The sequence below is a fragment of the Diceros bicornis genome, chromosome 11 (assembly GCF_020826845.1).
Source record: "Diceros bicornis minor isolate mBicDic1 chromosome 11, mDicBic1.mat.cur, whole genome shotgun sequence".
NCBI lineage: Eukaryota > Metazoa > Chordata > Mammalia > Perissodactyla > Rhinocerotidae > Diceros > Diceros bicornis.
In genome coordinates this window covers 17,578,280-17,602,876 of record NC_080750.1, presented here as the reverse complement: position 1 = coordinate 17,602,876, position 24,597 = coordinate 17,578,280, and the positions used below count along the sequence as shown (strand labels likewise).

General features: G+C 35.4%; 1 protein-coding gene across 2 annotated transcripts in view; it reads left to right on the top strand.

Moving 5' to 3' along the window:
* ANKRD50 (ankyrin repeat domain containing 50) overlaps positions 1-24,597 on the top strand; it is a 52,669-nt gene that overhangs the window by 16,488 nt on the left and 11,584 nt on the right. For both annotated transcript variants that reach the window (XM_058550023.1, XM_058550024.1), the window contains one exon: positions 23,205-23,434. In XM_058550023.1, the coding sequence (XP_058406006.1) occupies positions 23,205-23,434 (230 nt within the window). The remainder of the gene's footprint in view (positions 1-23,204; positions 23,435-24,597) is intronic.

Sequence of the window (24,597 nt, the reverse complement as noted above, 5' to 3'; positions counted from 1 at the left end):
AGAAATAGTCCTAATGTCATTTTTTTCTGCTGTATACATGTATAACTAAATACAGTCTTTGGTAATAAAATAGAATTTGAAAATTTTCATGTAATTGCTTAATAAAAATAAGTATTAATTAAGAGAACTAATTATATCTTGCTTGTGGTTATCTTGAAGAATGATTTGGAGCTTTCCGGAAACTGGTGACCTTTTACAATTATGACTCATGATTTGAATGCATAGAAACTGTGGTGGATCGAATTATTTACTTTTGTTCTTCATCTCTCCATGTATCCTTGGTCTTTGCCGTGTGATATAGCAGGTCCTTCTACAGGAGAAGTGTACTTCTCTGCCTTTTGATTTTGGCTCAGCCATGGGATGTTAGCAGACATGACCCAAACAGAGGCTTAAAATGTGCATGAGTGGTTGGGCTTGTCTTCTTTGCTTCTGCCATCACCATGAGAAGGACACGTGCTGGCTAGCTTATTGGTCCAAGGAGGATGACAGAGATGTGGAGCAGAGCAAACCCCACGTGCAGCTTGACTCCGAGCCTAGGGTAGATCAACAAACACACAGACACAGGAGAAAGTATAAATGATTGTTATTTTAAGCCACTGAGTTTTGGGTGGTTTGTGATATACCACTGTTGTGAAAATAGCTAACAATACAAAAACTAAGGATATGATATTTCAAATGGGAAGTGATTAATTTTATCAAAAATCTAAGAGTCATCATTGATTCCTCAATTTCACTCATCCTCTGCACTCAGTCCATCAGCTACTTTTGTTCTATGTCCAAGATAAAACAAATACCTGCTTTTCTCTCCATCCCGGTTGTCTCTTGCCTAGACTCCTGCAGTGGCCTCCTAACTGGCTTTCTTGTTGCTATTGTTGTTCCTCTTATCTTCCCAAAGCAGTTAGAGTATCATATCATGTTACTTCTCTGCTTAAAACCTGCCAATGACCTCTCACTACCTTTAGAATAAAATCTGAGCTTTAAGTGGTCCAGCCCTTGCCTAGCCTTTGACCTCGACTGTAGTGCTTTTTCCCCTTGTTCATTGCTCTTCACCCACATTGCCTTATGTTCTGAAATAGGTCAGGTTCCAGCCAGCAGATTTTTGTATGGCTCCTTGCTCTGGTATCACTTAGTACCAGTTTTGATGTTGCTCCTCAGAGAGTTTTCCCTGTCTACTGAGTCTTTAGAAGTCTCCCCACCCAGTCATTTTCTTAAATCACATCGTCCCATTTTTTTTTTTTTTTTATTTCTTAATTTTCAGTCTCTATCATAATCTGGAATTATTTTGTGCATTTGCTAACTTTGACTTTCTGCCTACTTGCCGGAATGGGCAGAGTGCTTGCCTATCTTGTCACCTTTGTATCTCCAGGGCTTACAATATAATGGGGACTCAGTAACTATTTCTTGAATTAATAACTATATTTTAATTTCAAACATTATAATATTGGTCACATTGATAATTTGTGTTGCTCTAACCATATTCAGTTTTGAAATATTCCATGTTTTTCTGTTGAGCAGTTTATATGTATAGATTATATAGTTATAGATGAAAAGAGTCCATTTTAAACCAGTATTTTTGATTATTTTGTTTATATCTTTTATAATTCATGTTAAAATTAATTTTTATCAAATAGAATTTTTTTAACAGCATCAGATTTATGTGGTGTGAGTCATATGAGGTCATCTTTTGCCTCTCTTCTATAAATCCATAGTTTCATCTCTGGAATTCCCATCATTCTTTCTGAGATTATCGTTTAAAATTCATATTCATTTAGAAAGGAGAAAAACTTCTGTAGCTTAAATCTCAGTTAATCTGTTTATTAAATTGCTACTTTAGAGAGAGAAGCAGTTTGCAAACCATGGATTTCACAGGAATTGAAAGGGAAAAATTAATGACACCAAAGGGGAAGAAATAGTTGCAGAAAAAAATTTGTGGAAGAAATAGATTGTTCCTACCCCTGAAGTATTTCAGTTATACAGAAATGTAAATAAAATAGGAAAATGAACATGCATGTACCTACCCATTTTGCCATATTTGCTTTAAATTGGGTTTTCTGTTTTGTGTTAAAGAAACAATAATCCACGTTTGAAGCCCCCCAGGTATCCCTTCTTAATTCCTAACTCACACCTCGTAAGTGACCCCTCCTGTGAATTTACTTTTTATATCTATGTGGTTTGTCTAGTTATATGCAGATTGACTACATAGGGAGATACGTATATATACATGCTTGTTATATACTCTAGTTTCTTACATTTTTGATTCCGTATCAGTGGTTCTCAAACTTTTTTATTCTAGATCCCCTTTACACTCTTGAAAATTATTGAGGACCTCAAAGAACTTTTGTTTGTGTAGTTTGTATCTATCAATATTTGCTGTATTTGAAATTTAAATTGTAAATTTTTAAAAATATGTATTAATAGACTTAATAATAATAAATCCATTATATATTAACATAAATAACATTTAATGAAACACTAACAATATTGTCTAAGACCAAAAAAAACGCTTAAAAGAGTAGCATTGTTTTACATATTTTGCACATCTTTTTAATATTAGACTTAATAAAAGACAGGTGAATTACGATATTTGCTTCTGCATGCAGCCTCTGGAAAACTCCACTGTATCCTTGAAAGAGAACGAGAATGAAAAAGGCAAAAAATGTCTTAGTTTTATTATGACTCTGAAAGGGTTTAGGGTATAGGAGACTCCTAGGGATCCCCAGACCACACTTTGAAAACCACTGTCCTATGTAAATGGTATTGTGTTGCTAGCACTATTCTGCAGACATTTTCTGTGTGACATTGTTTTTTTATGTTTATCCGTGTTGTTATATGTGGATCTACATGATTCATTTTAACTACTATGTGGTATATAATTCCATTCTTTATACTATAATTCATTTGTTAGCATATTGATACTCATTTAAGATGTATTCAACTTTTTAACTTTTACAAAACAGTGCTAGTAAGAACATTCTTGGGTGCCTTCATGGGCATATAGTAGGAGTAAAGCAGTGAATGGTGATGGCAAGTTGTATACTTAGATGTGAATTTGGGGTCATAGGGTATGTATATTCATCTTCAGCTCTATGAGATAGTACTAAACTACCCTTTACACATGTAGGTATGTATTTCTGAGTTCTCTATTCTACTTTGGTTTATTCATTCATTTGTTGATTTATCAAATATGTATTAGATACCAGGAATGCACCAGATCCTATTCTTAATACTGGGATATATCAGTAAATAAAAGTGGCAGATGTCGTCTGTGTTTATTGAGCTTACGTTTTGAGGGTTGGAGTGGGTGGTTGGTAGAAAAATGAGAAGTTAAGAAGGTAATTTATAGCAGATCACTTGGCGGTAAGCACTGTGTGAATAATCAAATCAGAGTAAGGAGGATAGGCCTGATGTGCAGGGTGGATTGGGAGAGGGTTGCTATTTTATATAGGGGAGGTTGAGGCATTCTGAAGGAAGTCTCTGACAAGAGCATTCCAGACTGTGGAAATATCAAGTGCAAAGTCCTGAGGTGGGAGTTGGCTTAATATTATCCAAGAAAACCAAGGGGGAGCCTGTGTTGCTGGAACAGTGAGCGGTGGGGGGGGGTGGGTAGTAGGAGACAAGCAGAGAAGTAGTGAGGAGCCATACATACAATGTATGGACTTGGAGGCTGTTGTAAGGACATTCATTTTTACTTTGAGTAGGTTGAAAGCCATTAAGTCTTTTAAACAGAGAAGTAACATCATCTGACTTAAGATTTTGAAGGATCGCATTGGCTACTCTGTTGAGAACTAGGGTGGTGAGGGTGGAAGCAGTGAAACCAGTAAGTGGCTAATGCAGTAATTGAAGTGAGAGACAATGGTGCTTGGACTTTGGTGAAGTGATGGAGATAGTGAGAAGTGTTGTATTCTGATCATTTTTAAGATTGATCTGATAGCACACTGGATGTAGAGTATGAGAAGAATAGAAGAGTAAAGGACTATTCTAAAATATTTGGCCTGAGAAACTAGAAGGATGGAGTTGCCGTTTACTGAAAAGGTGAAGACTAAGGGAAGAGCAAGATGGGGGTTAGAGGTCAGAAGTTTAGTTTTGAATATATTCAACATTAGACATCTAAACAGAGAAGCTGAGTAAGCAGTTCGATTTACAAGTCTGGATTCAGAGAACAGGCGCTGGCTATATATATAAACTTGGTTTCAGTGGAATAAAGATGGTATTTAAGTGCATTAATGAGTTTATGTAAGGAGTGAATGTAAATAGAACATCCAAGATCTGAAACTTGATGTACTTCAAAATTGAAAGGTTGGGAAGATATGAAGAAAGAGTAGCTAGTGTGATAGGAGGAGAGACCCAAGTGAGGAAGTGAAGAGAGTGTCATTAGAAGGAGGGAGAGATAAACTATGTCAAGTATTTCTGCTGAGTTGAGGATTGAGTGTTGAATATAGCAACATGGAAGTCTTGGAGTATTGGTAGAGTGGAAAATAAAGCTTGATAATAATAGGATCATAAGTGAATGGGACGAGTAAATAGACAGTAAATATAGGCAGAATTTGTGAGGCATTTTGCTGTAAAGAGGAGCAGTGAAGTTGAAGAGTAGCTGGAGAAGGATGTGGTTTTAAAAGTGAGAAAGAAGAGATGAGATTGGTTATTCAAGGGACAAAGGGTCAGTTGCTGAAAATATGTCATTGAGTAGGTAAGATAGGGTAGGATCTGGTAAATAAGTGGATGGGATAAGATCACAGATGGTTCATCTGTAGTTAGAGGAGAGAAAGCAGAATATTTCAATAAAAATGCAGGTCGGTTGGTAGAATAGATATTCCAGTGAGTATGTGGAAGTTTTCTTCTAATTATACATACGTAGGAGTGTGTGTGTGTGTGTGTGTGTGTATGTGTGTGTATGCACATATTTATATATGTTATTTATATTATTTATTTAAATACTTTTTTATTCTGTAGGAAGTGAAGTCAGTAGTTGGGAGTGAGGGTAGGGAGCAAGGATAAATAGATGAGATTTGTGAAGAAAAAATTGTGAAATGGTCATCTAGGTAAGTAGGGACATGGATGGTTTAGTATTTCTCCAAGTATGGTATGGGAACCCTAGGTCTCTGAGACCATATGAAGTCAAAATTATTTTCAAAATAATATTAATGCAGTTTTTATTTTTTTCACTCCCATTCTCATTTGAGGGTATGGTGGAGCTTTCCAGAGGCCATGAGAGGCTGAGTGCACAAACATTCTGGCTGAGATTTTGATTGTTTGCATTGAATCTTTAGATTAATTTGTGGGAATTGACCTGTTTACAATATTGAATTCTCTAATCCATGAATCTGGTATATCCCTCTATTTATTTAGAATTTTTTCAATTTTCCTCAGCAGTGTTTTATAGTTTGCAGTGTACAGGTCCAACACGTCTTTGATTAGATTTATTCCCAAGTATTTGATGTTTTTTGTTGCTATTGTAAATGATATTGTTTGTAAATACTCTTTTATATATTTTTTAATGTTAGTGTGTAGGGATTCAAATTTTTTTTATATTGATCTTCTAACAAGCAGCCTTACTAAATTCACTCATTGTTATTCTCTAATCATTTTCACTTTTGAAGGATATTTCCACATGATGTAGAGTTAGAGGTTTAGAAGGTTTTGTATGAGCGTGTCTGTGTATGTGTTTCCTTCAGCATTAACTTGTCTTATGCCTCTGTAGTTTCTGTTGAAAAATTTCCTGAAGTTTTACTTTTGTTCCTTTGACAGTAGTGCCTTTTTCTCTGGTTTCTTTTAAGATTTTCTATCTTTAGTTTTTTTGGCAGTTTGATTATATGCCCAAGTGTGGTCTTGGTATTTTTTCTGTTTTTGGTTTATTGAGTTTCTTAAATCTGTGGATTGATACTTTTCATAAGTTTTAGAAAAGTCTTATCCATTGTCTCTTCAGATATTGCTTCAAGCTGATACTTCTTTTTTCTTTGGAGACCACAATTGCATGTATGTTATACCTTTTAAATGTGTCCCATATGTCTTTTCCCCTCAGCTCTGTTTTCTCTATCCTTCTTTTCTCTATACTTCAGTTTGGATATTTTCTATTGACCTGTTATTTTGAATTTGCTAATCCTGTCTTTCATTGTAATCAGGATGGTATTGAATATATGCAAAGAGTTCTTAATATCAAATATTTTATATATATATATTTTTCATTCTAGAATGGAATTTTAATTCTTCATTTTTATAGATTCTGGGTTTTTTGTTGAAATTCACCATCTTTTATCCATTTTTTCCCAATCTACTCTACTTTATTTAACATATTAAGCATGGTTATTTTACCCTATGCTAGCAATAATATCTGGATTATTCTGAGTCTGCATCTATTGTCTCTTTTTTCTCTAGATTATCAATCACATAGTTCTGTCCTTTTTTCTGTCTAATAATTTTTGATTGTGTGTCAGACAGTGTGATGATTGTAAAGTTCCAGATAATGTCTTTCATCAGAGAAGGTGTCCCCTTTCTTTCATTGGGAAGATAGGATGAGGAGCTGATGCAATCAGAGACCAAGCTGGGCTGGGCTCCTTTGTAGTCTTATGACTGCTGGTTTATTTCTGTTATTTTGGTGTGGTCCTTCTAAGCTTTTGATTGAGAGCTCCAAAAAGACTGTTGATAATTCAGTTCTTCCCCAAGAAATATTTATGTTTAACCCTTGAGCTTCCTGCCCTTTATAGCTTCGAATAACAAATTTCTTGAAGGAGATGAGCTTTGCGTTTAAAGCAGGTACCTTCCCTTTAGCAGAATTTTGTCTCCACCATACAGACTATGGGAGATTTCATGCTGGCTTTTAGACACACTTGGTCTAGTTCCCCAGCTTTTTAAGCGCAGCCCAGAGTGTAGTGAATGTACCTTAGGGAAAATCAGCCTCTTGTTTGGGACACCTCAGATTTGCACTCTGCTCTCTAACAGAGACGTGACTGACTTTTAAAAGCCTTGCTGGTTTTATTCTTCTGGTAGAGGCCCTCAGGCTGGGCCGAGCCTGATTCTCAGTCCATACTTAAAATCAGTGTATGCCTCCCAAATCAGCAAATGACCCCTGAGAAGAATCAGCAGGTGCTTTTGTTGCTCATTTTGGAAGAACTCCCATCCTCTGGAGTTCTAATTTGTCTTGTTCTCTTGCTTTAATAGCCCTCTCATGACTTTAAAAATATAAATTTTGTAATTTATCCGTTTTTTTCTTGTTGCACTGGCAGTTTTGGGCTGTTGCCACCTACGACATTTTATCTAGCAGTGGAAGTCCCCCTATGAGGAAGATTTCTTTGTTTTTTTCCTGCTTTATTTGATTTGTGCCTTTGCTTATTAAATTCTTTTTATTTATTTATTTTTTTTTGCTGAGGAAGATTCGCCCTGAGGTAACATCTGTTGCCAATCTTCCTCTTTTTTTTGCTTGAGGAAAATTGGCTCTGAGCTAACGTCTGTGCTAGTCTTCCTCTGTTTTGTATGTGGGTCACCGCCACAACCTGGCTGATGAGTGGTGTAGGTCTGTACCTGGGATCTGAACCCATGAACCCAGGCGGCCAAAGCGGAGCGCGCTGAACTTTAACCACTATGCCATGGGGCCGGCCCCTGTTTCTTTTCTTTTAAATGAATTTTATCCCTTCTTTTATTTTTCTGAACATCACAAATACATTTCCTTTAGATTCTTTGGCAGTTTTAGAAGTTATATTCGCTTGGATATGAATACATACTCTGTTGATTTTGCTGCTTTCTTTCTAAGCTTTATGATTTTTGTAATTTTTTTTTCACTCCCCTTTTTGGATCCTCCTTTTGTCACCATTTCTACCTCTTTGTTCTCTCTGCTCTAATTGCTGCTGATCGCCTCCACCACTCCTCACCCTCAGTGTTGTCTAGAATGAGGGCTAGTAATTGAGATATGAAGCTCCTACTCCAAGCTAGTCTTAGCGATTTTGTAGATTTAGTGACTGACCCATGGTCTTTTTAGGTTCGGTTCCTGTCTCTGTTGAGGCTGGCTTTGTGTCCTCCCTGCTGCCTCTTAAAAGCAATAGCCCTAGGCGGGAGTCGGCAGTGGGTTTTGTTTTTTCTTCTCGTTACTAACAGGGAGAGCTCCTGCTCCAGCCTCAGTTTCAGACAGTGAGTGTGAGTCCTGTTGCTAGAGGCAGGAGAGCTTGTAGTCCCTTTTACTGCCACCAGCTAATCCCCAGGCTGCCATTGCGTACCTTTTTGGCGAGCTCAAGTTTTAGGCTCACTCATAGCATTATGCTTCTTTTCTGTTTCTAGTACTTTGAAATTATTTTATTTTTGACTCTTTTCTTTTCTCTTTTTGTTTTCATATTCCATATGTCCCTGCTATATTTTAGCAAAGGGGAGACAGTTCATAAAAGTGTGAAGTTACTACAACATCTTGGTCAAAAGGTCAGAGAGAAATTTTACCTTACATTTTGGCCAAACTTCTGACCTGATTTTAATCATAAATTATACTTATTAGAGTTTTTTTTAAATGGATATATAATATTTGATCCCTACCTGATTGGAGATATTGATTATACATTTTTTTCCACCCCTTATTTCACATGCTTTAATTTATTGGATAGGTGATTTTGTTCCTAAGAAAAGAAAATAGAGAAACGACCTAAGTGTCTATAGATGGATGAATGGATAGAGAAATTGTGGTATATGTATACAGTGGAACACAACTCAGCCATAAAAAAGAAGGAAATCCTGCCATTTGCAATAATAGATATGAACCTTGAGGGCATTATACTGAGTGAAATAAGTCAGACAGAGAAAGACAAATACTGTATGATCTCACTTGTATGTGACTCTCAAAAAACCAAACTAATAGAAACAGAGATCAAATTTGTAGTTGTTTTGATGCTAAATTTCACAAGATAGCAGTGAGATTTCAGGCTCCAGAATTCAAAATGGGTAATCTAGTAATGTTATATATAATTTAATTCTAAAAATTCCTTAAATATCAAGGTAGGTGATAATGAATGTGGAAAAACAATAGATACTTATAATTAAAAAGCTTTAAATCTGAGGGTATCTTTTTGGTCAATGACCATTCATAACTCTGCTCTGTTTAGCATGGTATAAAGGGGTAACTGAGTGAAATGAAGCACATGGGAGTGATCTTTATATATTGAAAGAGTGTACTGATATATCACAGAAAATCAACTACAGATCCCAATTTAATGAATTCAGGAGCCATAAATAATTAAACCTTTGACATAATCATATAGTAATTTCTGCAAAATTATTAGGAACACCTACCATCTACTAATTTTCTGGAATTTTAGTATTGTGACAAGTAACTTTTAGTACAGATCTGCAGCAAACAAACATGAATGTTTAATACTCAGGAAAGTAAAATTTGAAAAGTAGCATATTCAATTAGGAATTAAAATATATAGTTTTGTTTCTTCTGTAAAAATGTTTTCAGATAATTTAATTGCTAAAAAATTAGCTTCACTTGCCCAGTTTAGTCAGGTTATTCTAAGAACTTTCTTGTTTAAATTGGACCTCAAGCTCTTATATAAATTTTTGATATTTTCAGAAGCAGTTTAGCGTAAAAATCAAGACGAGGAGCATTGAAACCTGTCAAATTCTATCCCCACTTCTGCCACTTACCAGTTACGTTTTGCAAGCTACTTACCTCTGCACCTTTGTTTCTTAATCTGTTAAAGTGAAATGATAATAATATTTACTTTACAGCATGTTTGTGAGGGATAAACAGGTTAAGTTCATAGAAATTACTTAGCATAGTGCTTCATACATAGTAAGCACTCAGTAAATGTTAGGATGAATTGCTTATTTCCCATTTTTATATTTTAAATGTTTGGTTTCCTGAAGAGAAAATAAATTAACACACGTTATACATAGATTTGATTTAGAAGACAAATGCATTACATCCTGCTAACTAATTCTCTACCATTGGGAAGCCAAACTGCTTTAACATATCTATCAGTTCAGTCACTTTCAGACTTGTATTTCAGTACGAATGTGATTTTGAGTGTTTAGTACTTGAGAATTTTGGTTTATTACCAACTTCTGGAAGCCAAGCAGCTTGAATTAATATACTGCTTTCAAGTAGATGAGAATCAGTAATTTTGATTGCCATTGCATTAAAAGTTTATGAATAAAATTGCTATAAACATTCATGTACAGATTTTTGTGTAGCCATAAGTTTTCAGTCCACTTGGGTAAGTACCTAGAAGTGGGATTGCTGGGTCATATAGTAGGTGTATGTTTAACTTTTAAAAAAGAAACTGCCAAACTTTTCCAAAGTGGCTATACCATTTGGAAATGACTGTATCATTGTTCTGCATCAGTGCCAGCACTTGGTATTTTCAGGGTTTTCATTTATGTCAGCAATTCTAATAGATGTCTAGTGGTATCTTACTGTGGTTTTAGTTTATGTTTCTGTAATGACTACTGATGTTGAACACATTTTCATATACTTATTTGACACATATATCACTTTTTCTAAAGTGTCTATTCTGATCTCTGTCCATTTTTTTTTTCCACTCAACCTCTGTGTTTTTCTTTTTTTTTTTTAATTTTTCTATTGAGGTAACATTAGTTTATAACATTTTATAAATTTCTGGTTTACGTCATTGTATTTTGATTTCTGTGTAGACTACATCGTGTTCACCACTGAAAGACTAATTACCGTCCATCACCACACACATGTGCCCTGTCACTCCTTTTGCCCTCCTCCCTCCCCTCTTCTCCTATGGTAACCACCAATCTAATCTCTATACCTATGTGTTTGTTTGTTGTTGTTGTTTTTATCTTCCACATATGAGTGAAATCATACTGTATTTGGCTTTCTCTGTCTGACTTATTTTGCTTAGCATAATGCCCTCAAGGTCCATCCATATTGTTGAAAATGGCAAGATTTCATCTTTTTTTATGGCTGAGTAATATTCCATTGTATATAAATACCGCATCTTCTTTGTCATTTGTTGATGGACACTTAGGTTGTTTCCAAGTCTTGGCTATTGTGAATAATGCTGCAATGAACATAGAGGTGCATATATCTTTTCGAATTAGTGTTTTCGTGTTCTTTGGATAAATACTCAGAAGTGGAATAACTAGATCATATGGTAGTTCTAGTCTTAATTTTTTAAGAATCTCCATATTGTTTTCCACAGTGGCTGCACCATTTTACATTCCCACCAGCACTGTATGAGGGTTCCCTTTTCTCCACATCCACTTGTTTCTTGTCTTGTTAATTATAGCCATTCTGACAAGTGTGAGGTATCTCATTGTAGTTTTGATTTGCATTTCCCTAATAATTAATGATGTTGAATATCTTTTCATGTATCTGTTGGCCATATGTATATCTTCTTTGGAAAAATGTCTATTCAGATCTTTTGCACATTTTTTAATTGGGTTGTTTGTTTTTTTGTTGTTGACTTGTATGAGTTCTTTATATATTTTGGATATTAACCCCTTATCAGATATATGATTTGCAAATATCTTCTCCCAGTTGTTACATTGTTTTTTTGTTTTGTTAATGGTTTCCTTTGCCATGCAGAAGCTTTTTAGTTTAATTTAGTCCCATTTGTTTATTTTTTCTTTTGTTTCCCTTGCCTGGGAAGACATGGTGTTCAAAAAGATACTGCTGAGACTGATGTCAAAGAGTGTAATGCCTATGTTTTCTTCTAGGAGTTTTATGGTTTCAGGTCTTACATTCAAGTCCTTAATCCATTTTGAGTTAATTTTTGTGTATAATGTAAGATAATAGTCTACTTTCATTCTTTTGCACATGGCTGTCCAGTTTTCCCAACACCATTTATTGAAGAGATTTTCCTTTCTCCATTCTTGGCTTGTTTGTCAAAAATTAGCTGACCATAGATCTGTGGGTTTATTTCTGGGCTCCTGATTCTATTCCATTGATCTGTGTGTCTGTTTTTATGTCAGTACCATGCTCTTTTGGGTACTATAGTTTTATAGTATGTTTTGAAGTCAGGGTTGTGACACCTCCAGCTTTGTTCTTTTTTCTCTGGATTGCTTTGGCTATTTGGGGTCTTTTGTTGTTCCATGTAAATTTTAGGATTCTTTGTCCTATTTCCGTGAAAAATGTCACTGGGACTTTGATAGGGATTGTATTGAATCTGTAGATTGCTTTAGCTAGTTTGGGCATTTTAACTATGTTAATTCTTCCAATCCGAGAGCAAGGATTATCTTTCCATTTCTTTGTGTCTTCTTTGATTTCTTTTAACAATGTTTTATAGTTTTCAGTGTACAGATCTTTCACTTCTTTCATTAAATTTATTCCTAGGTATTTTATTCTTTTTGTTGCATTTGTAAATGGGATTATATTCTTCTCTTTCTGCTATTTCCTTGTTGGTGTATAGAAACGCAACTGATTTTTGTATGTTGATTTTATTCCCTACAGCTTTACTGTATTCATTTATTATTTCTCCTAGTTTTTTTTTGTGGATTCTTTAGGGTTTTCTATATAAAATCATGTCATTTGTAAATAATGACAGTTTTACTTTTTCCTTTCCAATTTATATCCACTTTATTTCTTTTTCTTCCCTGATTGCTCTAGCTAGAACTTCCAATATATGTTAAATAAGATTAGTGAAAGTGGGCATCCTTGTCTTGTTCCTTTTCTTAGAGGGATAGCTTTCAGTTTTTCACCATTGAGTATGATGATAGCTGTGGGTTTGTTGTGTATGGCCTATATTATATTGAGGTACTTTGCTTCTATACCTATTTTATTCAGAGTTTTGTTATTCAAAAATTGATGCCATGTCTTGTTGAATGCTTTCTCTGCATCTATTGAGATGATCATGTGATTTTTATTCTTCATTTTGTTAATGTGGTATATCACATTGACTGTTTTGTGGGTGTTGAACCATCCTTGCATCCATGAAATAAATCCCACTTGATTGTGGAGTATGATCCTTTTAATGTGTTGTATTCAATTTGCTAGTATTTTGTTGAGAATTTTTGCATCTATGTTCATCAGTGATATTGGCTTTTAATTTTCGTTTTTGTATGTTGTCCTTGTCTGGTTTTGGTATCAGAGTAATGTTGGCCTTGTAGAATGAATTAGGAAGAGTCCCCTCCTCTTCAGTTTTTTGGAAGAGTTTGAGAAGGATAGATGTTAAATCTTCTTTCAGGGGCCGGCCCCATGGCTTAGCAGTTAAGTGCGCGCACTCTGCCACTGGCGGCCCGGGTTTGCATCCCAGGCATGCATCGACGCACCACTTGTCCAGCCATGCTGAGGCGGCATCCCACATATAGCAACTAGAAGGATGTACAACTGTGACATACAACTATCTACTGGGGCTTTGGGGAGAAAAAGGGGAAAAAAAAAAAAAGGAGGAAGGTTGGCAATAGATGTTAGTTCAGGGCCGATCTTCCTCAAGAAAAAAAGAGGAGGATTGGCATGGATGTTAGCTCAGGGCTGATCTTCCTCACCAAAAAAAAAAAAAAAAAAAAACTTCTTTGAATGTTTCATTGTATTCACCAGGGAAGCTGTCTCGTCCTGGACTTTTGGTTTTTGGGAGGTTTTTGATCACTGTTTCAGTCTCCTTACAGATTCTCTGTTTCTTCTTGATTCAGTTTGGAAGGTTGTATGAGTCTAAGAATTTATCCATTTCTTCTAGATTATCCAATTTGTGAAGTATAGCTTTTCATAGTATTCTCTTATAATCCTTTGTATTTCTCTGGTGTCTGTTGTAATTTCTCCTCTTTTGTTTCTGATTTTATTTCAGCCTTCTCTCTTTTTTCATTTTTTAAAAGATTTATTTTCTTGTTTCTTTTCTTATAATTGAGTTTTGGGAGTTCTTTATATACTCTGAACACAAGTTCTTAGTCATAAATTTACTTTGCAGATATCTTCTGCCAGTCTGCAACTTGTCTTTTCATTTTCTTAACAATGTCTTTTGTAGACACTATAAAAGTTAATTTTTAACAAAATCAAATTTATCAATTTTTTTCTCTTATGGATCTTACTTTTCGTATAGTGTCTGAAAACTGTTTACTTAACTCAAGATCACAAAGATTTTCTCCTAGAAGTTGAACTGTTTTACGTTTTACATTTAAGTCTATGATCCATTTTGAGTAAATTTTTGTATAAGATGTGCAAGATATGCGTGACGGTTCGTCTTTTTACATGTGGATGTCCAATTGCCATCATTTATTCAGCGTCATTTGTTAAAAACAACTGTCCTTTCTCAATTGAATTGCCTTTGCAACTTTGTGAAAAGTTTGCTTCCTATGTTTATGCTTATATGTTTCCTAGACTTTCTATGTGTCTCTCTTTTGCAAATACCATACTTTTTTTTAAATAAATAAACTTTATTTTTTAGAGTACTTTTAGGTTGACTGCTCTTAAGTGGAAAGTGCAGAGAGTTCTCATTTACAGTAGTCCCCCCTTATACGTCGGAGGCACTGAAACCAAGACCCCCAGTGGATGCCTGAAAATCCGATAATACCGAACCCTATGTTTTTTTTATATACCTACATATTTCAGGTGTGACAGCAAAACTAGCATGAATTTCTTTTTTCTTCTTCACAATTTTATGGATAGAAGATTCATTCTTACCATAGATCTTGGCAACCTCAGCATAGAATTTTTTTTTTTTAAGTTGAGAACTTTCACTTTTTCACTTATAGGAAGCACTTCACAACTTCTGTTTGCTATATCCAAATTGCCAGTATCACTACTCTTGCATTTTGGGGCCGTTATTAGGTAAGTTAAGGGTTACTTAAACACAAGCACTGCAGTACTGCTGCAGTAGATCTGATAACCGAGACGGCTACTAAGTGACTAGCAGGTGGGTAGTGTATACAACATGGATACGCTGGACAAAGGAAGGAATCACGTCCCAGGAGGGTTGGAGTGGAACGGCATGAGATTTCATCACACTACTCAGAACAACGCACAATTTAAAACTTATGAATTGTTTATTTCTGGAATTTCCCATTTAATATTTTCAGACCTCAGTTGACCATGGGTAACTGAAACTGCCAAAAGAGAAACCACAGATAAGGAGGACTGCTGTACCCCTGTCCCTAAGCACACGCAGCCTCCCTCACCGTAAATATCCTGCTCCACAGTGGTACGTTTGTTACATTTGATGAACCTACATTGACAAATCATTATCACCTAAAGTCCATAGTTAGCATTAGGGTTCACTCTTGGTGTGGTACATTCTATGAGTTTTGACAAATGTATAATGACGTATATCCACCATTATATTATCTTACAGAATAATTTCACTGCCCTAAAAATCCTCTGTGCTCTCCCTGTTCATCCCTCCTTGCCCATAACTTCAGGCAACCACTAATCCTTTTACTGTTTCCATAGTTTTGCCTTTTCCAGAATGTCTGACAGTCAGAATGTCTGATAGCTTATTTCTTTTTAGTACTGAATAGTATTCCATTGTCTAGATGTACCACAATTTATTTATCTCTTCACCTACTGAAGGACATCTTGGTTGCTTCCAAGTTTTGGCAGTTATGAAGAAAGCTGCTATAGACATCTATGTGCAAGTTTTTGTGTGGACATAAGTTTTCACTTCACTTGGGTAAATATGGAGCACAATCGCTCGATTGTATGGTAAGAGTATATTTAGTTTTATAAGAACATGCCAAACTGTCTTTCAAAGTGGGTGTACCATTTTGCATTCCCACCAGCCATAAATGAGAGTTACTGTAGCTCCACATCCTTGCCAGTATTTGGTGGTGTCAGTGTTTTGGATTTTGGCCATTCTAATATATATGTAGTAGTTTCTTGTTTTAATTTATAATTTCCTAATGACATATGATATTGAACATCTTTTCATATGTTTACTTGCCATCTGCATAGCTTCTTTAGTGGCTGTTCAGGTCTTTTGCCTATTTTTTATTTGGGTTGTTTTCCAGCATCCAGGTGCATCTGCCCCAGGTTAGCAGGTGCTTGCATTCTGTGTCTCCCTGCAGATGTCTGTCTCTCCTTAGATGTTGGGCTAGTTGGTGGCCCTGTGACCTAAGCTTTCTCATGGGTTCAAGAAAAGTCTTGAATTTGCAGCTTGTCTGGCTGTTTTTGTTATAAGGCCAGAAGAGAGACTCATTCTAGTTCTCTACACCTGAGGGAGTGAGCCGGAGAGTAAGCTGAAACCTGATATTTAGCAGTAACGGTTTTAACTCTAAGGAAACTATTGTACATATAGTCTTTATCTGTCTATTTATCTAGTAGTATATTCCTTATAATACTTACAGCAGCTTTTAAAAGTTAATTAGCCTCCTAAGAAAGAGGCAGTAAGTAAATTCACTGTATCAAAAAAAAAAAGAACAATGTCTTTCATTTCAGATTGCCCAAATGGTCTTTCAGCTGCCTTTCTGCCAAGAAATTGGAAGGCCAGCTACAGAAGGATGATGCTGCCAGTACTCATATTCAAGATGGAATTGAAAATGGGAGAAAATCTAGCTCAAGGGTTTTAAATTGAATTAATAAAAATATTAAGAATATAATACTTACTAGTTTAATTTTAATAATAAAGCTAGGAAATGTAAGACATTTAATAACATACGAAGGTAAAACCCTGCAGCATACTGCTGCTTTTAAAGATGGTGATTATCTTTGTGTGATTGTGATAACCTAACACTATTACATCATCTCATTTTGAATGAAAATAATAAAATGCATATATATTATGTATAAATATTCACAAACAGATGAAAATCTGTTTTAGATTATCTAAATTACGCATGCTTTGTGTATGCATATTTTGGTGGGACTTTCATTTTATAAAATGATAAAATGTAACCTGATAGAAAATGTGGATCTGTGTGTCACTTGGTAGTGTAAGTATCCCCATATAGGTGCTTTTGTTGGAATAATTGAAAGAGAACTGAATATGGGACTCTGAGTCTAGTAAACTTTTTATCTAGTGTTTTAAAGTACCAATTTTTCCATTAATTACTGTTTATTCGTGAAGCAAGCTTATTGAGTGTGTGTGATGTGCTAAGAATGGTTTTGAGTGCTGGGAATCTAACAGTGCACAAGACAGTTGTAGTCCTAGGGGAGGGGGTATGGAGGTAGAGGAGCTTCACTCCAGCCTTGTAACAAAAACAGTACACAAATAATGCCCTAAGTTAATTTGAGAAATGAAAAACACAAAGAAAACAGTTGGGGTGAGCTCTTGGAGGAACAGCAGTAGGTGATGGCTACTTTAGATGTGGTGAGCAGGGAAGGCCTCTTGCAGGAATAAAATTTGTGTTGAAACCTAAAGGATAAGAAATTCTGCCTGAGGGAGCTTTCTAGGCAGAGGGAATACCAACTGCTTAGGCCCTGATTGGGAAAAAAAGCTTGATGTTAGAACTGAAAGGAGAACAGTGTGGCTAGAACAAGAAGGAGGACTCAGGAATGAATCCTAGGATTTTGGCTTAAGACTAGGGGGTAATGGGATACCATTTATTGACGTGGAGAAGACAAGCAGGGAGGTGCTTATTTGGGGGATGAATTGAGAGAGAATGCTTCTTTAAACATGTTAAATTTGAGATGCCTGTGGGACATCTACATGGAGATGGCAGAAAGTTTTGGGGATTTTCAGTTTTGAGTTTAGGGGTGAGGTCAAGGCTAGAAAAAATAGCTCAACATTTTTAAAGCCATGGATTGGCTTATTGTTTTAACATGACTGAGTAAGGCCTGGGAAATAGTCCCAAAGCAAGACAGTGAAACTGTGAGAGACCTATAAACCCAAACCTCAATATAATGTGGAAGTTAATATCAAATTGAGATGCAGACAAAACTGGCAGAATGTGTATTCTTTCAAATAAGTGCATACCCTGATTATCAGCAAAAGCCTAACTGCTCTTATTTGGGACCATAGAGATAGGCTATAGACTTACTCTAGAAGTTTCCCTGGACCCAGTTAGCAGAAAGGAAGAACAAAGAGGGCAGAGAAGAATGAGTGACACAGATGAGCCATAGGTAAGAAAGAGTCAGACCTTTGAGATGCAGACAAAACTGGCAGAATATGTATTCTTTCAAATAAGTGCATACCCTGATTATCAGCAAAAGCCTAACTGCTCTTATTTGGGACCATAGAGATAGGCTATAGACTTACTCTAGAAGTTTCCCTGGACCCAGTTAGCAGAAAGGAAGAACAAAGAGGGCAGAGAAGAATGAGTGACACAGATGAGCCATAGGTAAGAAAGAGTCAGACCTTTGGGAGTAGTAAGGGAGGGGGCTGGGTGAGAATCCCTGCCTTATGTATGTCCCCACAGCTTCTGATCTTAATTGTCTGGGGAGAAGTAGAAGCTCGAAGAAATTGTTCGTGCTCGTAACTGAGTCATAAGGAGAATTCTTACAGGCTCGGACACTGGATATACTAACCTGCAATTGCTGATCCGGAAAAAACTTAACATATCAGAGCATATCTCAAGAACAAAATAGGGAAGGAATCTGAAAAACAGAGCACAAGAAACACTCACCAGAAAATTGTTGCCATGGAACAAAAGGAAATCTGTGGCCAAACATACTGCCTTAAGTGAAAACATCATTAATGAGTGATTGCCTGAGTTAAACAATTGCATGAAGCAGAGATATAAATGCTTGGAGAAGAGATAGTGAGACAACAGAATGAATTGAAACCAACCCAAAGTATATATGGGGATTTACTCTGTGAAAAGGGAGATATATCAAATTGATAGGAGAAAGACAGATAATGTAGTAATTAGTTTTGGGATAACTGTGGAGCCATGTGGAAAAGAAGTTGGAACTCTAGATCACATCTTATGTCAAAATTAATTTTATTAAAAGATCAAAATAAAATATTGAAAGCTTTTGAAGAAACCAGGAAGAAACTTTTAATCTTAGAGTTGAGAAGGCCCCTCAGAAATATGACATAAAATTCACGAGTCATAAAAGAAAAAAGACTGATATGTTATCTCTATAAAAATAAGGAAAAGAAGAAATCGTACACATCAAAAAAATCATTTAAAAAGTTTAAAAGAAACCCACAAATGGTGGAAAATATTAGCAACAATCTTATTTTCTTAATAATAAAGAGTACCAAAAAAAGAGAAACATAAGCAGTCTTTTAGAAAATAGGTAAAGGATATGAAGACATAGTTTAAAAAGAAAAAGAAATATGACTCCTAGGCATATATAAACGTGATTGACCTCATGATAAGGAAATGTAAATTTAAACTATAATGATACCATTTTTCAAGTATCTGTGGAAAAATTAAAAAATGTTAATCACTATTATGGGGAGCTAGGAAAACAGGCACTCTTACACAGCTATTGGTAATGTATATTTGTATAATTTCTAAGGAGAACATTTTGGCAATATCTTATCAAAATATACACAGATGTGCCTCTTAACCCAACAACTCTAATCCTAGTAAAATATTCTACAGATGTGCTTGTACATTGCAAAATGATATATACAGGAACATGGTAGATTTAAACTGAACCATATCAATAATCACATTAAATGTAAATGGTAAATACCCTAATTAAAGGGCAGTTTGCTTGGATAAAAATGCAAGATGTAATTATATGTTGCCTACAACAAATACACTTTATATATAAAGAGATACATAGCTTAAATGTAAAAGAATGAAAAAATATATACCATGCTAACCCAAATCAAAAGAAAAGCTTGTGTAGCTATATTAATTTCAGATAAAGTAGATTTTAGAGGAAAGATTATTACCAGGGGTAAAAGAGGGTCATTTCATAATGATAAAAGGGTCAATTCCTCAAAGAGATATATATATAGAGAGAGAGAGTTATAGTTATAAATGTTTATTCCACTAGTAACAGCTTCAAAATATAAGAATCAAAAACTAAAACAGTTGCAAGAAGACATAGATGAACACTTAACATTCAGATATTTTAGCACTCCCTTTCAATAATTGATAGAGCAAATAAACAGAAAATCAGGAAGTATATGAAACAATTGAACAACACCATCACCAAATTGACCTAATTAACATTTATATAACAGTCTACCCAACAAGAGCAGAATACACATTCTTTTCAAGTGCCCACAACATTTACTAAGACAGATATGTTCTGGGCCATAAAACAAATCTTAAAAATATAAAGGTATGCAAGTTACACAAAGTATGTTATCTGATCACAATTGAATTAAATAATGATAATAACACAGTAACATGAACTACCTGGGAAATCCCCAAATATTTGAAAGCTATACAACTCACTTCTAAATAACCTATGTTTCAAAGAGGAAATCAAAGGGAAATTATTTTGAACTGGATGATATTGAAAATACTTAGAGGGAAGTTCATAACATTAAAGAATTATATAGGAAAAGAAGAAAAATATGAAACAATAATTTCGGTTTCTATTTCAAGAAAGTAGGAAAAGAAGAGCAAACAACCTGGAGTAAGCAAAAGAAAGGAAATAGTCATCAAATCTTATCAATTTCATCCACCAGATTTTTCTCAGATCTGTCTACTTCGTTCTGACCCTGCTGCTACTATCTTATTTATAATATTGGTTTAGTCAGTCAGTAGATCATAGCGGATGAGTATAGACCACAGGGTGACCATCCACCCTGGTTTGCCCGGGACTGGCGGAGGGGTGGGAGCTGCGGGGGGAGGCAGACAGTGAGGAGGGGCAGCTGGTTCCCTGGACTCAGCGCTTACAACTGGGCAAGTCTCAGGCAAACCAGTATGAATGGTCCACCCTTGTGCAGGTCCTGGAGCCAGACCTTGGACTTGAATCCTTCCTTTAACTCTGGACAAGCGTCTTATCCTCTTGTGCCTTGATTTCCTCATCTGGAAATGGTTATTATAGTAGTGTCCATCTAACGTTACTGTGACAATCAAATGAGTTAATGGATGTGTAAAGTACTTAAAGCATAGAAAGCACTGAATTAAAATTAGCAGTGGTGGCCTTGGTGATAGTAGTTCAGGATGGAGATTGTTGTTTTGTTTTTTTTTAAGTTCTAAGCAGTGACCGCCTATCTCACTCTTTACTTCTAGACTTACCCTGCTTCAGGCTTTTCCTTCAAATGCAGTCAGTTATCTTTTTAACATCAAATACAAACATATCAATTTCCTACTTAAAATATTTCAGTGGCTCCTCATGACCCTTAGGTCAAAATCTGTATTTCATAACAAAGTTTATAAAGTCCAGCATTTACTCATTTTCCTAATTCTTTTCTTCCACACTTTGTTCACTGGTCTTTCTCTTCTTCAGGGCTTTGCATGTGCTGTTGCCTCAACTAGATTCTTTTTTTTCTGTGTGTCTTCTCTTACCCTGGGTTTTTCTCCAGACTAAGCTCCTTCTCCTGGCTTCCCTGACCTCTCCCTGCACCCCGTCCCTATCAAGAGTAGGTTAAGTTGGCCTTCTGTGTACTCCCATGGCATTGTGTGTTATCTCTGAGGTGGCACTGATTATAGTGTATTACTGTAGTACATTATATACTCTTTATGTATATAACATACTACTACATTACTGTAGTACTAGTTTTTCAACCTTCTTTGTTCTTGTAGTAAAGGAAATGTATACATAAGGTACAATGAAGTAAATTTTCCCAAATTTAGCATATTCCTTCTGCCAGGATTGCCCTGCCTTCCCTTTATTACAATTTATTATAAAATTTACTGTAAATTTATTATAATTCCTGGAGAATTATAATTGGTTCTTCAAAACTTAGTTCATCTTGAGCACCTAATACTTGAATATTTCTCTGACATCCTCTGCCTTTCCTACTACTTCCCTTGATCATTTCTTATCTACCATGTTAGTAATTTTACTGCTTTTTATTGTAGCACTGTGCACACTGCATGGAAGTTGTTTTCCATTCTATACTACAACAACAACAAGTCTTTATTTAGAATCTACCATGGGCACAGCAGTATGCTAGGTCCTGGGCGTATGCTCATGAGCAAAACCAACATAGTCCCTGTCCTCTTGATGCTTACAGTCTAAAGGGAGAAATAAAAATTAATGATATTAAATAAGTAAGTACAACATTGCAAATTTCGTAGTGCTGTGAAAGAGAAATGTTTGATGTTATGAAAGTATATTATAGAGATTCAACATGGAGAAAGTGACTCTCAAGCTTACTGTGGAAGATTAAGAGGAGTTAATTACATGAAGAGAGAAAGGAAGCACAGATCGGGCAGAGGAAACTACAAGGCCCTTGTGTAATTGTATCTAATAAAAGTCATGGAAAGAAAGCTAGTGTGGCTGGAGTAACCTTGTGAAAAAGTTCCTCTGGCTGCAGTAGGAACTCTGGAGGAGAGTGGTTGGAGGCATGTGGCTTATTAGGTAGCCTAGTGAAAGAGATGATGGTAGTTTGGACTAGAGTGGTGATGTTACAGACTCAGGTGGGTTTGAGAGATTTTTATAAAGAAATCTTGATAGGACATAGTGATACATTGGATCTTTGTTGCTATGGGATTGAAAGATTGAGAGTTGTAGAAAGGATTATCTGTAAATTTCTGGTATTCATAACTAGATGGATTATGACCTCTTCACTATTATGTCTTTCAGTGTCTCATTCAGTACAGGGCCCACATCAAGTAAATATTTGTTGAAAACGAATGAGCATTGTTTTAGTTATGAAAAAGTTATATTCAACTGAAATATAAATTATATGAGTAGAAAATGCATTGTTCAGTGGGAATTAAACCTAATAATTTATTCTTTATGTTGAAATTTGAACATAAGGAAATGGGACCTAAACTAGTTTATCTTTGTACAGTCTTTTAAAATAAAATTTGTGTGTGATAAGCTAGTATAAAGTACAGTCATTTTGTAAGAGAAATGATGACAAAACACATCTAAATTCTGTAGAACCCTTGATAGTTTTCTTCTTATTAAAGTGGTCCCCGAAGTTGTTTTTTTTTTCTTTTGCAACACATTTTAGCTTCATTATATACAATTTAAGCTTTTTATTGTTGATTCAGAAAATCAGGGAGGAAATATTGAAATCTAATTTCCTCAAGTTGCTACTTCCCTTCTCTGTAATTATGCTGAATTACTAATACACACACACTCACACATTTTATTGTGGAAAATGTTGTTATGGGAAATGTAAGCTGCTTAGGACGAGTGTTCTCCTTAAAGTGAGGAATTGAAACTTGTACAGTATTTTTTTTCTAAAACTTTAATTTATTTCTTCTTAAAACTTATTTATAACCTGTAATACTGTTTGAATAATAAATTTTAATGTCATAACCAATAACATTCAAAATGCTCCTGTGGGTGTGTTTTACAGGTGTGTTCTGCTCCCTCTTTTGGGAATGAAGCCTCCCCAGCAAAGCCTGTATCTGCTTGTTGATTCTGTTGATGAAGGGTGTAACGTTACTGAAGGGGAACAGACATCTACCAGCTTATCTGGAACTGTTGCAGAGCTTTTAGCCGGGCACCATGAGTTCTTTCCACCATGGCTATTGCTCCTCTGTTCTGCCCGAAAACAGAGTAAGGCTGTTACTAAAATGTTTACCGGTAAGCATAATTACTGCCATCCTCAGATGTTTTTCATTAATGGGTGGACTAGTCTATGTGTTTCTTTCTTAGAGGAGACTGTGCAGTTGAAAATCTAATTGTTGCTTCTGCTATTTCATCAGCTATTCTATCTGTTCTACCAGCTATTCTCAACTGTACCTTTTTTAAGTTATATTGAAAATAAGCCATAGAATGTTTTAAGATCATTCAACATTACTTTTTTTTCAAGATTCTTTGCCTAACTTCCTTGGCAAAGATTAGGAGTATTTCATGCCGAATTAGCTGCTGTATTTCTGTAGGGCTGTATTTATTATGCTGTTGTGTCATGATCAGTTTATGATATTTTTTCTCACTAGACCAAGCATCTTGAGAGTAGTGAATATGCCTTTTTAAAAATGAATGGCAGTTACTCTAAGACGTTTTTCTTGTGTAAGAGGACAGAGTCAACAGCCTTTGAAGACACCTCTTGAAATATTTTTATTTCGTTTTTTTAACCCTTCTCTGATGTGAGAAAACAGTCTGTATAATGTATACAAGTACATGATCAGGTTTTTTTCTTCTTTCACTTTTCTTTTTTTCTGATTTACTTTTTTTCTTTTTTTTTTTTTACTACTACAATAGGTGGTTCCTCCTGTTAGATTTTGTAAAGCACTCTTTGTGCTCTGGGAAATAGAAGGCCTGTAAAACAAGGACCACTCACAGGATTTATAGTGTAACTGGAGACAGTATAATCAAGTTATTGGTTAATTAGCCATATCACTTTTAAATAGTTCTATACATTTTACAGTGGTGAAACCTTATTAATTTGTTAAAGTGATTTCCTATAACCACTTTATTCCCTCTGTCAGCTTGTCTCTTTTAGTTTCCCCTGCTTGTAATGGCAGCACTTTTGGTTTCCATTATAGGATTCTGTATTGTTGTCATTGATAAAAATGTAGTTGAAAAAAGTTTGAGGATTGAAATGATAATAGCTAATACTTGTATAGCATTTAATATGCCAGGCACAGATAACGTTAAAGCCCCTTTTGATCTATGTCATCCCATTCCTTTCTCTTCTTCAAGAGGCAACCGGTATCGTTAATTTATTTTATATCCTTTCACCTCATATCTATATTTTGTGTATCTTTATAGTTGACATAAATGAATCACTGCATATACCATCT